Source organism: Camelus dromedarius, chromosome 5 (assembly GCF_036321535.1).
Source record: "Camelus dromedarius isolate mCamDro1 chromosome 5, mCamDro1.pat, whole genome shotgun sequence".
Classification (NCBI taxonomy): Eukaryota; Metazoa; Chordata; class Mammalia; order Artiodactyla; family Camelidae; genus Camelus; species Camelus dromedarius.
This window is the reverse complement of record NC_087440.1, coordinates 56,088,665-56,104,075: the sequence shown is the minus strand read 5'-3', so window position 1 is coordinate 56,104,075 and position 15,411 is coordinate 56,088,665. Positions and strand designations below refer to the sequence as shown.

General features: G+C 41.5%; 1 protein-coding gene and 1 long non-coding RNA gene across 4 annotated transcripts in view; one reads left to right on the top strand and one right to left on the bottom strand.

Moving 5' to 3' along the window:
• TMEM260 (transmembrane protein 260) overlaps nucleotides 1-5,356 on the bottom strand; it is a 58,211-nt gene extending 52,855 nt beyond the window's left edge. For all 3 annotated transcript variants that reach the window (XM_010982962.3, XM_031453770.2, XM_031453771.2), the window contains exons 1-2: nucleotides 5,092-5,356; nucleotides 163-194 (exon numbers count right to left, since the gene is read on the bottom strand). In XM_010982962.3, the coding sequence (XP_010981264.2) occupies nucleotides 163-194; nucleotides 5,092-5,251 (192 nt within the window). In that variant the 5' untranslated portion in view covers nucleotides 5,252-5,356. The remainder of the gene's footprint in view (nucleotides 1-162; nucleotides 195-5,091) is intronic.
• A 66-nt stretch (nucleotides 5,357-5,422) lies between these two features.
• LOC105091449 (uncharacterized) overlaps nucleotides 5,423-15,411 on the top strand; it is a 203,106-nt gene continuing 193,117 nt past the window's right edge. The window contains exons 1-2 of the long non-coding RNA XR_010380976.1: nucleotides 5,423-5,725; nucleotides 5,862-6,072. This is a non-coding gene — a long non-coding RNA (uncharacterized LOC105091449). The remainder of the gene's footprint in view (nucleotides 5,726-5,861; nucleotides 6,073-15,411) is intronic.

The following is a 15,411-nucleotide window of genomic DNA, read 5'->3' as shown; positions in this document are numbered from 1 at the left end:
GATTTAAAACTTAAAGTAAATTGTCACGTACGGTACTTATAAGTTACTAAAAACTGGGGTTTGAAAATAAATTAATCTACTTTACTCCATGCTTAATTAAACTTTCTTAATTCCTAAAACTGTTAATGAGAGCATTGATTAAACAATAAAACTAATACTTACTCCAAGCTCATGTGCGGCTGTGATCAGTTCCCCTGTGAAAAAATAATGTAAAACCAATAATTACTATTAGAAAATGACACTCCTCCGAAGTTTTCAAAATCCAAATGCTTGCATTGGGGTTTTGCATTAATTTGACTGGATAAAACTATAAATCTGTAGAGATTTAACAGCATGAAATAGTCTCAGAATATTTTCTCCCTTAGGTCTTCTTGAACAAACTATCTCTGATAGTTTTTAATAACTGGTCAGTGGAAATATAGGTGAATCCTAGTTTTTAAAAATGCTTATCTTCCCTCTTGAAAGTTGTATACACTTGCAAATACATAAAAACCCTTACAGAACATTAGTGTAAAATACTGTATTACCCCTTGAGAATTAAGTACAGAACTGTCCGTAATGATGCAACTTTGTGACATGTAAAAGGTGCAGACATCAGAGACTTGAACAGTCTATAAAATGTGCCATTCTGCCCCAAACTGGCATTTGGATACTTTGCCTACATTGATTATATTGGATATCTCTAAACAACTGCCAAATGCTTATTAACTCCAAGTGATTTTGGTAAGTTCTGACTACCACAGTACATTTTTTCAAACCATTAAGTCATCACATCATTTACATAGTTCTTTATAATTCCTCATCATTAGCGATTATTTCTAAAACTGTGATGTAGTAATTCAGTGCCTATTTGTTAAAACAAAGCACAGGCTTTGTGCTCTCATCCCTATACAACTTAATGCAGTACAATGTAAGAATCAATATTAACTGATGATTTATGAAATTTACTATTATCTATTGGTAAATGTATTAATGTCCATTTTCTATCCTTCAGTGGATATCAATACTCTTTATCTCTACTGCCCTGGCCACAGTTCAGACCTTTCCCCTCCCTGGCCTGGGCTGTAGCAAGTTTGACCAATCTTCTACTTCAATCCGTCTGCCTACTGAAGTCACTTACTACTGCCACCCCCACCCGCCAAAGGTCAGACTGTTTCCTTAGTCGAAAAATCCTCCACAGCTGCTCTCTGCGGACTGAACAAAGTTGATTCCTCAGCATGACATGCCAGCCCTCCATGGCTTCGAGGTCCCTTTCCAAGGTTTTTGTCCGTGAAACCTATGCTCAGCTTAGTCACACCTGACTACCCGCTGTTCTTCTGAAACAGTCCTCTTTGCACTTCTCATCTCTCATTTTCTCACCAAGCATCTCCTCATAAGTCCTTCAAGCCCTGGTTCAATTTAACCTTCTCAGTGACACCTTTCCTTACACATACCCATCCCCATCCTGTCCCATCAGAATTAATCACTTCTTCCTCCTCCATAGAACCCGCTCGAACCTATTTAGCACTTAGGTTGCCTTATATTCTGTTAGTTGTTTTCATTTGTCTTTTCTACTAAGTTGAACATATTATCCTACCCATTTCAGGGTACTGTCAAGACATCAGCGCCTCTCCCTCCTCTTGCCACACAGAGAATCTCATTCAAAACCTGCACATGGAGGTTGATGAAAAGACCCATCACGTTGTCATCCTTGCTACTTAGATGGCCCCTTCTCAGGATGAATGACCGCTTGCTCCATGGAAATCCCGCAAAGGCACCAAAGACAGATGCTGCTTAGTTAAGTCACTTACTGAAGGACATCTTTAAAGTTTTCTGCAGATATTCAAGAACATCTTACAAGCCAAAGGTACTTTTTGTAGCTTATATAAATTATTTATGGTTTAAAAATGTTTAAAATAACTGTTTCCTTTGTAACTACTGTTACCAAAACTGTTTTATAGTTTTACTCTAGAATGGGTTTGCTATCACGTCTTCCATCCCAAACGGTTTTAATCAGTTTTTTGTTCTTGTATTTCTGTAGATACGATGAAGCAGTTAAGTTCAAATTTGCGAGGTCACTATTCATTCTCCTCCATTTAAAATGTATTTAGAATTACATTTAACATTACGAAAAACATCCTATTTTCTCTAACTTCTTTTTACCATTGAAAAGTCAATGTGCTGCTATTCTTTGCTGGAGTTCTGTTGGCAGAAAGATGAATCTGAATGTGACAAACCTCTATCACCAACATGTGTCAAATGTTCAACTAAAATCTAAATAGAAAAAATGCTACTATTCAAAGTCTATGAATGTATCCTTGATAAAAAGCTAAAGGGAGACACTACTCTTAAAATTGAGTATGATAAAAAGAAAATAGTTGAAAAAAAAAAAAAAGAGCCTCCTGGGTCCTGGCTTTCCCCCAACTCTTTATAAGAGGGATTCCTCCGATGTAAGTCCTACTACAACCTGCATCAGAATTACCTGGATGCCTTTAAAAAAAGAAGATTCCTTGACCATACCACAAACCTCCCTATGCTAAACCCTCTGGCATCGGGCCTAAGCTCCCCAGGCAACTCTCAAGTACATGCAAATTTGAGAACCACAGCTTTTCCATTTGGGTCACAAATGGGTGGCAAGCTCAGAGCTGTCAGCAGATGCTTCATCTTTACAAAACCCAGCTCCCTCTGTACTACACTTTTTATATTAATTACACAATTATACTGTCATACATCAAGTATGTTCAAGACAGTATCTTAAAAATATATAAACACATAGAAGCAAATTTATTTTTCCCAAAATACCAAACAGAAGTGAAGGCTAGATTCCTACGCTTTCCTCTAAAGGACCAGTAGCACTCCTGCCCATAAATCAACTATGTGTATCAAGCAACGCAAAATAATTTTTGGCAAGGCCACATGTGATAGATTTATGGAGTATAATTTAAGACTTATCAGGAAGAAGAATACATGCTTTATGTTGGTTTTGAGATGTGTTCTATTTATTGGTAAGAAAATACATTCCATAAACACAAAATTCAAAGAGAACAGTACATTCAACATATAAACAAAATTATCAAAGATGTGATTATACGAGTTTTACTGGCAACACTTGGAAAATATATAAATATTAGAAGCAACCACCATTTAGTGTCAAACCAAACAAGTCAGAACACCCAAAAAGCCTGGTAACTCAAAGTGAATAGATATTTATTTTGGGAGAAAAAATAGAAGACAGCATTAATAAAAATAAGGCAAAAACAACACATTTTAAGTAGGCCTTATCACTAAATATGTGATGACAGATTTAATAAAGAATTTACAGCACAAGTTGATAGAGCATGTTCTAAAGTCAACCTACTTGGGTTCTCTCCTTGACTGCCCCTACTTTCCAGCTGTGATTCTGGACACAGCTTAACCTTAGTTTTGTCATCTATAAAATAAAGAAACTGACAATACCTACCTCACAAGGTAGTAGCTGGGAGAATTAAAATGACAATTCACAAAAAGTACTTGGAACAGTGCCTGGCACAAAGTAAGTGTTCAGTGTTATTCATTGCAACCCCATCCTTCAGGCTCTAACAACCATGGTAAATAACCGTCAATGTTTTGTTTTGTTTTGTTTTGAAAGGTACAGAACTACCCAGTTCTGAGTAATGATCTCAGTAATGTCAAAACTCTCACACTAGTTATTTCTACCATTTAATATAAGCCTTGGCAACATGGTAACTCTATTCCCCACTATGTTAATGAAACATTGCTCCTTTTTGCGCAATAGGACCTGAAAGAATAAAGGTAATGACCTGTAAAAGGAACATCAAGGATCCTCAATGTGGTAGGCAGCCTTGAAAATGGCCCTCAACATATCCCAACTCCTACTATTCTCACTGTGTAATCCTCTCCCCTTGAGTGTGGCCTGGACAAACTAACTCCCAAGAATAAAACAGGGCAGTGGTGTGTCATTTCCAAGATGAGGTTACAAAGTGACAGAGTTGTCAGGCAGGGGTGCCATCTCTTTCTCTTGACAGAAGTCAGCTTACAGGGAAACCCATTTGGCCAAGAAGTGGATGGGGCTTAGATGCTAATCCCTGCCAAGCTGAACCTTGAGAGGACTGAAGCCCCAGCTCACACCATGACAGCAACCTTGTCATGAGTTAAAGGCACCCACTTACACTGCATCAGGATCTCTGATCCACAGAAAACATGAGATAATAAATGTTCGTTGTTTTAAGCCACTAAATTTGGGGATATCTTGTTATGCAGTAACTAGTGCACTCGGTGTTTTTCAGTCTACAGATTCACTACCCAAAGTTACAGCACCATTCTGACAAAATCAGTTAGTAGGCATTATTGGGTGGTCACTAAATCTGGCAGCAAAACAAATCCTAAAATAAAACCTGAATCTTGTCTCTCATCCCAAATACATAACGATTATTCATGTGATTTAAAAGGTCCCCGAGTCACGCTTTCCTTTTTAACAGAAGCAGCTTGTTTAAAGCCGCAACCGGCTTCCACTCTTTCAAGCGTTCTCCGAAAAATAATCTGCAAGGCTGTCTCCTTTTCGAAATTCGGGTTTCAACTAAAATACCATTTCCTCAGAAGCCTTTCCCGACTAGCCATTCCGATGGAGCCATTCCCTACCCCACTGTCCATCACATTTTCCTCTGCCTCCACTAACTTATCACCACTTAACATGTAGTTGTTTATTCAGCAGTCTGTGTATTGTCTCTGCCCGCATTACAACCCTCTCCACCCTTGTTCACCACTCCTGTTATCCCTTTGGCTGGAACACGACTTTAAGGACTCAGTAAGCTACATCTGTGGACTAAAAAGGAAGGGAAAGCAAAAACTCAAATTCAGAAAAATGATCTGGAGAAGTGGAGAGGTGGGTATGTCCCAACAGGTGAAACCAACCAGATCCGCCTCGAAAGCCTGTGCGCTAAAGAGACCAGAATTAAAGGAAAATTACAGGGATGGAAACAGAAGTTGGCTGTGACTGCAAACCCTGCCTGCAAAAACCATGCCGGCGGGCGGATGGAGGGGGCCGACTGACCAGACCTAGAGAAGACAGTGCGGACCAGACGGGGCAGAAAGGACGACCTGAAAGTACTTTACCCGAGTCGCCCCCCGGCACCGAGGGGGGCAGCGTGAGGGTGAACACCGCGGCCACAGCGGCGAACACGGCGACGCCGCCGCGAAGGCCCCCGGAGCGCCGCGGCCCGACTCGGGCTGCCTGCCTCCGGGCCGGGCCCCCGCCGTCGCCATGGAGACCCATGGGCCAGAGGGGGCAGAGGAAGGAGGACGCGGCGGGCCCCACGACTCGGGGCGGCACGGAATCCCGGGCCGAGAAGCGAGCGCGGCGCGAGGCGGCCGCGGAGGCTTCCGGGTCGGGCCCGGGAGGGCGGGGCCACGCCTGTCTGCGCCGGTGCGGGGGGGAGGAAGCGTCCAGCCTCGCCGGAGCCAGGTCCGGGCAGCCTTCTGGTGGCGGTGCGCCGGGGTTTCCAGAACCTTAACGTGCTTTCCCTGACGCAGCACAAGGGACAGCCTTCTCTTAAGAATGCAAGCCTGGACACCGGCCCGCCGTCTCTATGGTTTCCCTACCCGCTTCCCCGCGACTTGGTCGGGTCTGACAGAGACGGGAGCGGGATCGCAAAGCGGGCGCGAGGAAGGGCCGCGACCGTCCCCTGCGGTGTGGGGTGGAACTGCACGCGGGCCTCAGACCGCGAGCCTGAGGGGACGTGAGCGCACGGTGGGTGCTGAAGCAGCCAGGACGCACTTCAGTCTTTACTACGAGTAGTTATAAGCCCGTGTGCTAATTGTTAATTCTCTGAGTTATTTTCAGAGAGATGAAAATAAGCTAGTTGGTCTATTTTTTTCTCTTGTAGCATGAGGAAAACTCGAGAGACAAATTGAGAAACTTGAGTTTCTGTATATAATTCATACCGTGATAAAGTTGTCCCCCACTTTAATGAAGAGGGGTATTTCGGTGGAGCTTTGACCACACAGCAAGAATGAAACGGAGACACTGCACTTCCCAGTTAGCTGCAACGCAGGGAAGAACGGGGACTCTGGGACTGCCCAATAGCACGGCTCTTGGTAAGATTTTAAGCTTACGTTTTACATTATTATAACAATTATTCTGAGGTAAGAGGGGAGAAGGGCACTCTCCCTGGAATGCGTCTCAAAATACACTGAAGACCAGTGACAATGTAAACGTGTTTCAAGCAACCTGACAGGCGCACAGCGGCTCAGGTGCAGAGTGACTAACAAACACCTGTGTAGATGTGGCAGTCACCGTGCCGCGTACCTTAGTCTTTCTCATGTACTACGTCCTGCTGTCTGCGCTATGTTGTGAGTTCCCGAAGGGCAGGTAGGCAACCTCTAAAATGGCTCCCAATCATCCCTGGCTCAGTATTCAGTCCCTTGTGCAATCCTCTCCGCTTGTGTGTGGGCAGGATCTAATGACTCACGTCTATCAATAAAATAGGGCAAAAGTGACGGATGTCACTTTGGAGATTGAGCTCTTAAAGACTGACTTTAATCTTATTGCCCTCCCCCTGGTAGGCACTACCTCTCTTGCCCTCTCACTTGCTCGCTCTGAGGAAGCCGCCTACCATGTGTTGTGAGCTGCTTTATGGAGACGCCCACATAGCATGGAACTGAGGTCACCTCCAGCCAAACAGCCAGCCAGGAGCTGAGGCCCTCAGTCCGACAACCTGCGAGGAACTGAATCCCACTAGTACCGCATGGGGGACTACGGGGGGCAGATCCTTCCCGGTGTGGGCCTTGAGATGATGGCTCTAACTTCCACCAAGACCTTGATTGCAACCTGGGAGAGACCCTGACACAGAGGACCTAGCTAAGACTCATCCAGATTCCTGTCCTTCAAAAACTGTGAGATAATAACTGTTGTTATTTTAGTCCCCTAAATTTGGGGTGATTTGTTACTCAGCAATAGGTTACTAAGACAGGCTGCCTTCTATTTCTTTTCTGAAAGCATGCCAATGAATAATACTGATGGAACCAGGCATATGCTTTTCTCTTTTTATCCATTTCATCTTCTGCTCATGAGCTTTATAAAAAGATGAATTTTTACCATGGCAAATTACTTTCAAAAGAGGGTAATTATTTGCCCATGTTTGAGAGGTAGAGATCAGCACTGGAAGTTTGAATTTGGGAGTTGTCATGTAAGGATGAAATGAATGAGTGAGCTCACAGAGGCATAATGTAGCAAGAACAAGGTTGAGGTCAAATGTCAGCCAATATCTTCATTTAGGGAATGGCAGGAGAAGGGGAGAGAACAGTGGGTGTGAGGGATGTATCACAGGAAGCTAAGGAAGAAATGATATCAGTGAAGGACATGTGGTCAGGGTGTCACAGAGAGAAGGACGATGAAGAAGGCCACGTCTAGATTTATGGGACTTGAGTTTATACAAATTGGAGAATTGTGTAAGCAGAATACAAAACTGCAGATACAAAATTAGGTACAGGCATCAGAAGGAGCTATGAATTTTTTTTTAAATTGAAGTACAGTTGCTTTACAATGTTGTATTAGTTTCAGATGTATAGCATAGTGATTCAGCTATACATATATATATATATGTGTATATTCATTTTCATATTCTTTCCATTATATGTTACTACAAGATAATCAGTACAGTTCCCTATGCTATAACAGTACAAACTTATTTATCTATTTTACAAATAGTAGTTAGTATCTGCAAATCACGAACTCCCAATTTATCCCTTCCCACCCCCTTTATTGAAACTTTAAATAATAACTATAGGCTGATAAATCTGAAGACTACATACCACCAACCTCTCCTTTAAGCTTCAGCTTTTTTTTTTTTTTTTTAGTAACAACTGTCCTGTGAGTTCTCCATTTGTATATCTAAACAACATTTCAAACCTGGCAGACTTTTTCTGTCTTATTCCACTGTGTACCCATGCTTAAAATGGTGCCTGGCACAAAATAGTATTTAACCAATATTTATGTAATGAATGAATAAATGAACAATGGTAGATCACTGCTGTATCCCTTAGGGATTGCATTTTGCTCCTAGTGACAAGATCTTGCTACTGTGGCTTAAACATGCAAGTGTTTATTTAATAATCACTTTGGAAAACAAACATTTTTCTAGTAAAGGCGAAGCTATGCAGAGCCTGCAACCCAGAAATTCTACTCCAGGTTTGTACCTAGAGAAGCCAGGAGACAGACACAAAATGTTCATGGCAGTATTGTTCATAAGAGCCCCCAAATCGGAACAACCCCCATCAGCAGATACCCATCAACATTGGAATAGAGAAATAAATCCTGGAATATCCATACAGTGAAATACTGCATAACAAAGAGAATGTACAAACTACAGCTAGCTACCATGGGATGATATGGGTGACTCCCACAAAAAATACTGAGCAAAAAGAGCAAGTTATTAAATAATACATACAGAATGATTCTAGTTATTTAAAGTGGAAAGATAGTAAAAGTAAGCTAAATTGTTTAGCGATATATTCACAGAGTTTTAAACTGTAAAGAAAATCGAAAATCATCGATTTTCTTTAACTACTGGGACAGCAGTAGTTACCTGTAGGGCGAGTGGGGGCTGTGATGGGAAGCGGTACATGTGGGCTTTATGGGCTGTCAGTGTTTCTGTTCTTGACTTGGGCAGTGGTTACATGGGTATTGCCTTTATAATTATTCTTGAAACTATTTATAAATGTATTAGGCACTCTTCTATCTATATGATGTATCTCAATTGAAAAAATAGAGAGGAAGGAAGAAAGATTCTGGAATGGTTATCTAATGGATAGTTTTGTAATGAATGCTAACAAGAATATTACCCTGAATTGGCATGTGATAGCTCATGAGTATTTCTGCGTCTTTTTAGTTCCCTGTAATATAAGTGATTATATGGAGGTATTTTAAGCTTAAGGAAAATACATTTCAGCATGAAAGTAAATTTTCTTTCAAAATCCCTTCCACTGATCTAATATAATAGAGTACTAAGTTCTCTTCTGAAACCAATTTACTTCTTAAAATAAATTTTGTGAATTGTGCTCCAGATCTTTGGCAAAAATAAATACTTGGTTTCATAATCTGGTGTCAGTATTCTGACATAGTCTGTCAATATTCTTCAAGGTTTTAACAAGCCAAATTTTTTCAACAAAACTCTAGGGTATCACATAAAAAAGAAATATTGTTCAAAGGCATAAAAGTAAATAATTAGAAAAGGTAAACTAACAACTATCAAAGTTAGAAGTGGAGGTGAGGATGGTAGCAATGAGCCAAATCCTCATTGTGTCTGGGGCTATCCAGTGATAAATCAATAGATCGTTCTAGAGACCTATTATTTAGGAAGGTAATTATGAAAAGAACCCAAATCAGAAAAAGTTTAAAGTAGTTGCTTTGGAGAAGGGAGACTAGGGGAGGGGAGAAGCCGGATGGGAGATACGGCTTTCATTATAGTTGTTCTGTACTAATATATTTAGTTTGTTTGTTTTTTTGTGGGCGGGGGGTAATTAGGTTTATTTATTTGTTTTTCAGTGGAGGTACTGGGGATTGAACCTAGGACCTTATGCATGCCAAGCATGTTCTCTACTACTGAGCTGTACCTTCCCCAATGAACTAATATATTTCTCCATGTGCATTGTATTATTCTGATAAAAAAATAGGAAAATATTTGTAAGGGAATGAATGAGAATGAAGAAGAAGTCAAGACCATAGCTTTTTTGAATTAGAGATTATAATATATGTGAGGAGCCTGAAACATAGCAGGAGCCATAGAAATATTTGCCCTGAATTAGTTGTTTCCTGTTTGAATTACATGTTATGTATTTGTTTTCCTTCCAGTTTCATTGAGATATAACTGATAGCACTGGATAAGTTTAAGGTGTACAGTAAGATGATCTGATTTACATACATCATGAAGTGATAATCAGAATAAGTTTAGTGAACATCCGTTATCTCATATAGCTACAAAATTAAAGAAATAGAAAAAAATTTATTCTTGTGATGAGAACTCAGATTTACTCTAACAGCTTTCATATATAGCATACAGTGTTAATTATATTTATCATGTTGTACATTACATCCCTGGTACTTATTTATCTTATAACTGGAAGTTTGTAGTACCTTTTGACTGCCTTCTTCCAATTCCTCCCCCACATCTGGTAACCACAAATCTGATCTTTTTTTCCTATGAGTTTGTTTCTGAAGTATAACTGGCCTACAACATTATGTTATTTCCTGTTATACAGCATAGGGATTCAATATTTCTATACATTTCAAACTGATCTCCAAGATAAGTCTGGTAATAATATGTCACAATATGAAGATGTTACATAGTTATGGACTATATTCCTCACATTGTACATTTCATACCCTTGACTCATCTATTTTGCAACTAGAAGATTGTACCTCTTAATGACTTACATTTAAAAAATTCTCTGATTTAACCATTCTATTTCAATTTGCAAATAGAATTTTACCCATATTAGAGAAATTCATAAAGTATTTTGATAATATTTGTCCCAATTATCTGTTTTCATGTTTAAAACTACTCCAAAATTTAGTGGCATATAACAACAGCCATTCACTATATCTCACAATTTTGGGGTCAGAAATGTGGACAGGGCTCAGCTAGAAGATTCTTCTGCTTCATTTGGCATTGACTGAAGTCATTCAGCTGGCAGATGGTCTGTAAGGTCCATTTATGTATGATACTTTGGTGCGAATGGCTGGGATGCTGGGCATGGCTGAAACCTTTGATCTGAGTCGTCACATGTTGCAGTCTCAGGGTACTGGAACTTATTACCTGCTCAGGTTACCAGAGATTTATAAGAAGCAAGGGTGGAAGCTGCAGGGTTTTTGTTTGTTTTATTGTTGTTGTTGTTATTTTAATGACTTGGCTTCAGAAAGCCGAGAATTTTCCTTCTGCTGTATTCCATTGGCTGACAAGTTACTAAAGCCAGCCCAGATTCAAGGGGAGGAGAATTAGACTCCAAATATCAAAGGGAGTAGGAAAGAATTTACAGCCATCTTTAATGCGTCCTCCAATAAGACCCCTGATACAAAAATAAATATATGGGTCAAATATTATTTTTTTCTGCCTGAGCAAAGAAAACACATTTGCGGCAGGTTGGCCGAAAAATTCAAACCATTAACACAGTATGCATTTAGGAAAAGAAATGTCTGGTCCCAACACAGAAGAGTCTTATAACAAATACTATGGTACTACTGTTTCAAAATCTGGTGAGCTTATGCCTGAATAATTCAACTAGAGTGTTTTATGGTTTGAGCTATATTCAGAATCTTTTTGTTCTAATTCAAATAATGACTTTTTTACTTCAGTAAAGAAGATAATATTTAAAAGTATCAATCAGATTGAAAATGAATATTGAATACTGGAACTGTGGATTTATCCCAGTGCCTGTCATAGTGCTTAGAACATAATAAGCACTCAAAAGTATTTGATGATTAACAGTAGAAAGGTTGTACAGGGAATATCTAACTTTGCCAACTGTTTTCAGAAAAGATTATATCTAAACCACCACCCTAAGGAGAGTCTCTCCTACATCAGCTTTGAGATAAATTAAATGACAAATGAAATGTAAGAGGCATATAACTATACAGGGTAGTTTAGAAAGTAATTATGGAACTTGTATTAAGCATTCTCATAATAGTTCAGGAAGCAGCTTGTGTTAAATCCTGGCTCTACTAACCATCTTTGTGAACTTGAACAAGTTTCTTAACTTCTCTGGCCCTCAGATTGCTCACCTGAAAAATGAGACTAATAGTAGTGCTGTCCTTGTTAAGTCTGGTCTGAAGAATAAATAAGATAATACAATGAGCCTGGCTCACTGTGAGGCACAATAAGTATCTGCTATCCTTATCTAAAATTTTAGAAGAAAAACTCCAGGATATGATTTTAAAATAGGACAAGTAAAACTCATACTTTTCTAGATCATTTCAAAGTTAATTCACTAGAAATGAGACTATGTGAGAGAAACAGACCATCCATTTGCAGCCTGGATGTGATCTGGAAAGCTCCTTGCTCCCAAGAGACTTAGTCTAACTTGGCTAAAACCCCCAACTCAAACCTCTTCCTGATATGCCTGGGGTGGGAAATCTCTCTATGTTCCACTCTGCCTCAAGCTCTTGAGTCATGCTGCCTCAGTCCAAACTCAGGCCTTTCTCCAGTTTCCATAGAAACCCACTCATGCCAAACAAGCTTGAGTTCTAGTAGAATGGAGAGAAGTGTTCAGCCAGCAGCTTCCAGCTCACTCTCCTCCTCATTCCCCTACCTCTCAAAATCGCCTGTGCAGACTCGAAGTCCTTCCCCCTCTTGTGCACAGCATGTTAGTTTGCCCAAACTAGCAAGCCCACAGTCATCAGAGGCATTTAGTTAGTAAAATAAAAGACCTTCCAGGTTTCAGGATTTACAAGTTCTGAATCACGGGAACAGTTAATGACCTAGTACCTGACTCCCAGTCTCATATACATTCTTCTCTCTCGGGTTTCCTTCACTGATGCTTTAAACATCAGAAGAAAAAACTATCAAAGGACAGATGTATAGCATCTTGATGAGTTTAACATACTTGATGAGATGAACTCAATATTTTTGTATGTGTGGATACAAGTAGTGGTTCCATATACAGTTAAAGTCTACCTACTGTAGACTATGCAGTGGTCTCTGGGTGGTGCTCCTTGAAGATCAGTAACCCCAGGCCCCCGTGGCCAGTCAGGCCGTCATCCTGTTCTTTACTTCTGCCTGACCTGAAATTCTGTGATGAGTCTTTCAGCGGACTAATCACAAGGTTGGGAACGTTGTCGCCAGAAGTGTCAGTTTGCCTGGGATGATCTAATCTTGGAAGTTGGGAGAAAGAAAAGTAAAATAGGTGTCAGACTCTATTTTCATGATTTGCTGATACTGACTCTTTTCTCCTTCTTTAGAAAAGAGCCACACACTAACTGGGGTTTAGAAGAAGGTAAATATTGTCTCAAAATGTTGAGAGTCAAAGGACAACTGAGTGTCTCACAACCCATCAGGAGAGTGTTAGGTTTGTCTTCCTGAGTAAGATAAGATGGGTCATCTTTCTTCTGCCTGGGCCTTAGGAGTGAGGGAGAAGCCCTTAATTCTCAAGTGACAGAGCCCAGTGGGAAACCGACTTTTCTCTTTGAGTAGGAGAGGGGGCCCTTCTGGGGGTCTGAGCCCTGCATTCACCATGGCTTCTGGGGCTGGCATTACATCCTGTTACATGAGGTACACTGTCCCTACTCCTTGTCTCTCCCAGATGGAAAAGGCGAGAACGCTGACAGTTGAGTCCTTATCCTGGAAGGACGTTAACTGCAAGTCCCAGGTGAAGCCAAAGATAAGCCAAAATGAAGAATGCCTGAACACATGAGACTCTGATCAGGGGTCAGGAGAAGAAGCAGGGCAGACTGGGCAGTTAATGCCATTCCTAGTGGGGGTTTCCCACTGCAAACCCAGAAAAAGGGCTGTGCTTGCCTATGGGAATGCACCACTTTAAGTGCATCATTTGGTTCAATCATGAGTGTGGGCTGCCTGTAAATCAGTGGAATTAGCTGAGGGGCCATTCATCAAGTGTTATGATTAAGATTCAAATGGACTACCTGAGAGACAAACGAGACCTTTCTCCCCTATGCACAAGGAGGAAGATGGGGTTTAGTAAGTTCTAGAGTCTTCACCTTAGAAGGCAAGGTCCTAGACATGACAGTAGCGTATAAAACATATGAGAAACAGAGGAAGGTTGCAAGGGCAGCAGGTGGGGAAGGTGGAGTGAATAGACAGCACACACGGATTGTGGGACACAGCCATGAACTGTGGGATAGGCCTCCTGGCAGAGCAGTAGTCTTGCTAGAGCCCAGGAAGATGGTGGTACCTAGCCTTCCAGGAGCCACGCACCTTTCAGGACTGTAGGGCAGTGGTTAAGTCCATGGGCTGTGGAGTCACACTGCCTGAGTTCAAATCCTATCTCCATCATTTACGAGCTAGGCAAGTTCCCTAACTTCTTTTACCTAATTTTTCCCATTTATAAAATTGGGAGGTTGTGAGATATAAATAAAATAATCTAGGTTAAATGTTTAGCAGCCAGCCTGGCACAGAGTAAGCATTCAACAAATGTTTGTTGTTATATTAGTATCACTTCAAAATACCAAGTTTGTATCTACTGTGTGTCAGGCTTTGTGCATTGGTAAACAGTTATAAGTATGGCAGGCATTATTTCTGGCCCCCCAGACCTTACAGGCCTCATCGTGGGGGACACAGTAAGTAGTCTGGCAGTTTCAACGCTGTGTAATGAGGGCTACGACTGAGGACATGCGGGCTGCCGTGGGATCTCAAAGGTGGCCTCAAAGAAGCTAAGAGCAGGAGTTTAGAGTTCGCCATATGAGAGCTGCTGGGGGAAAGAGTGCATGGTGGGGAAGGGGGTGCACACCTGGAGTTGAAGAAGGCATGTGGCGCACTCAGCAAACAGGCCTGTGGGCCTGGGGTGCAGACTGGGGAGACCCTGACAGGGCTGACATCATATGGAGAAGATAACCCATATGGAGCAGAGAGGAATTTAAATTCACACCATAAGGGCAGATTGACTTTATTTTAGTCTATTTGGAGTCTCCCTCCATTGGTTGTCAGGAAATTCACCTGGTCATTATTGGGGCTCCTCTACACCCTACCCGGGTCACAGGAGAGTCTTGGGGCTCACACAGTGACAACATTCTGGGCTCAGTCTACACGGTGGCCTCTGCTGATCGGCTCACTGTTCAAGTTCACACGATCCCTTGAAGGCAGAAGTGCCAAGTTTGGGCCAGCAGAGATTCTTCCACCCGGATACCAAAGAGAGGTCTCTTTGGGTCAGTAGCCCCTTCCTTGTTCCCTCTATTCCACCCCCACCCCCGGCCCCCAGCATCCTCCATCAGTCCTTAGTCTCAAGTGTTGCTAACAAGTGAGCCTGGAGCTCCACCTGCCTGAAAACCTTTGAGAATCTGGTGACTCATCTCTGGAAATCTCTCTGACCTGTCTAGTAGTTTGGCTACTTCTGAGTCTTAAATCCTCAGCTCTTGTGCTATAGGACAAACCAACGTCCACGAGTCCAGATGTCACAAAGGCCAGTCCTGGAGTTGTCTGGGCAGATTTTTTAAAATTAATATTGAACCCCTTCTGTATGCCAGGCACTTCAGCAAGCATGTTACATAAGCTGTAGAGCCGTGGCTGAGACCATGGATTCTGAGCCTTCCCACCTGGGTCTGAGACCTGCCTCCAGCAGTGACACGTGTCAACACACAAACAACGCTTAGAACACTGCCAGCTGCACTGTAAGCACTCGAAAAAGTCAGCCATTACATGTGGTCTCAGTTTACATTCCAGCAACCCTGTGGACCAGAAACCATTTTTATTCCCATTTTACTGGTGAGGA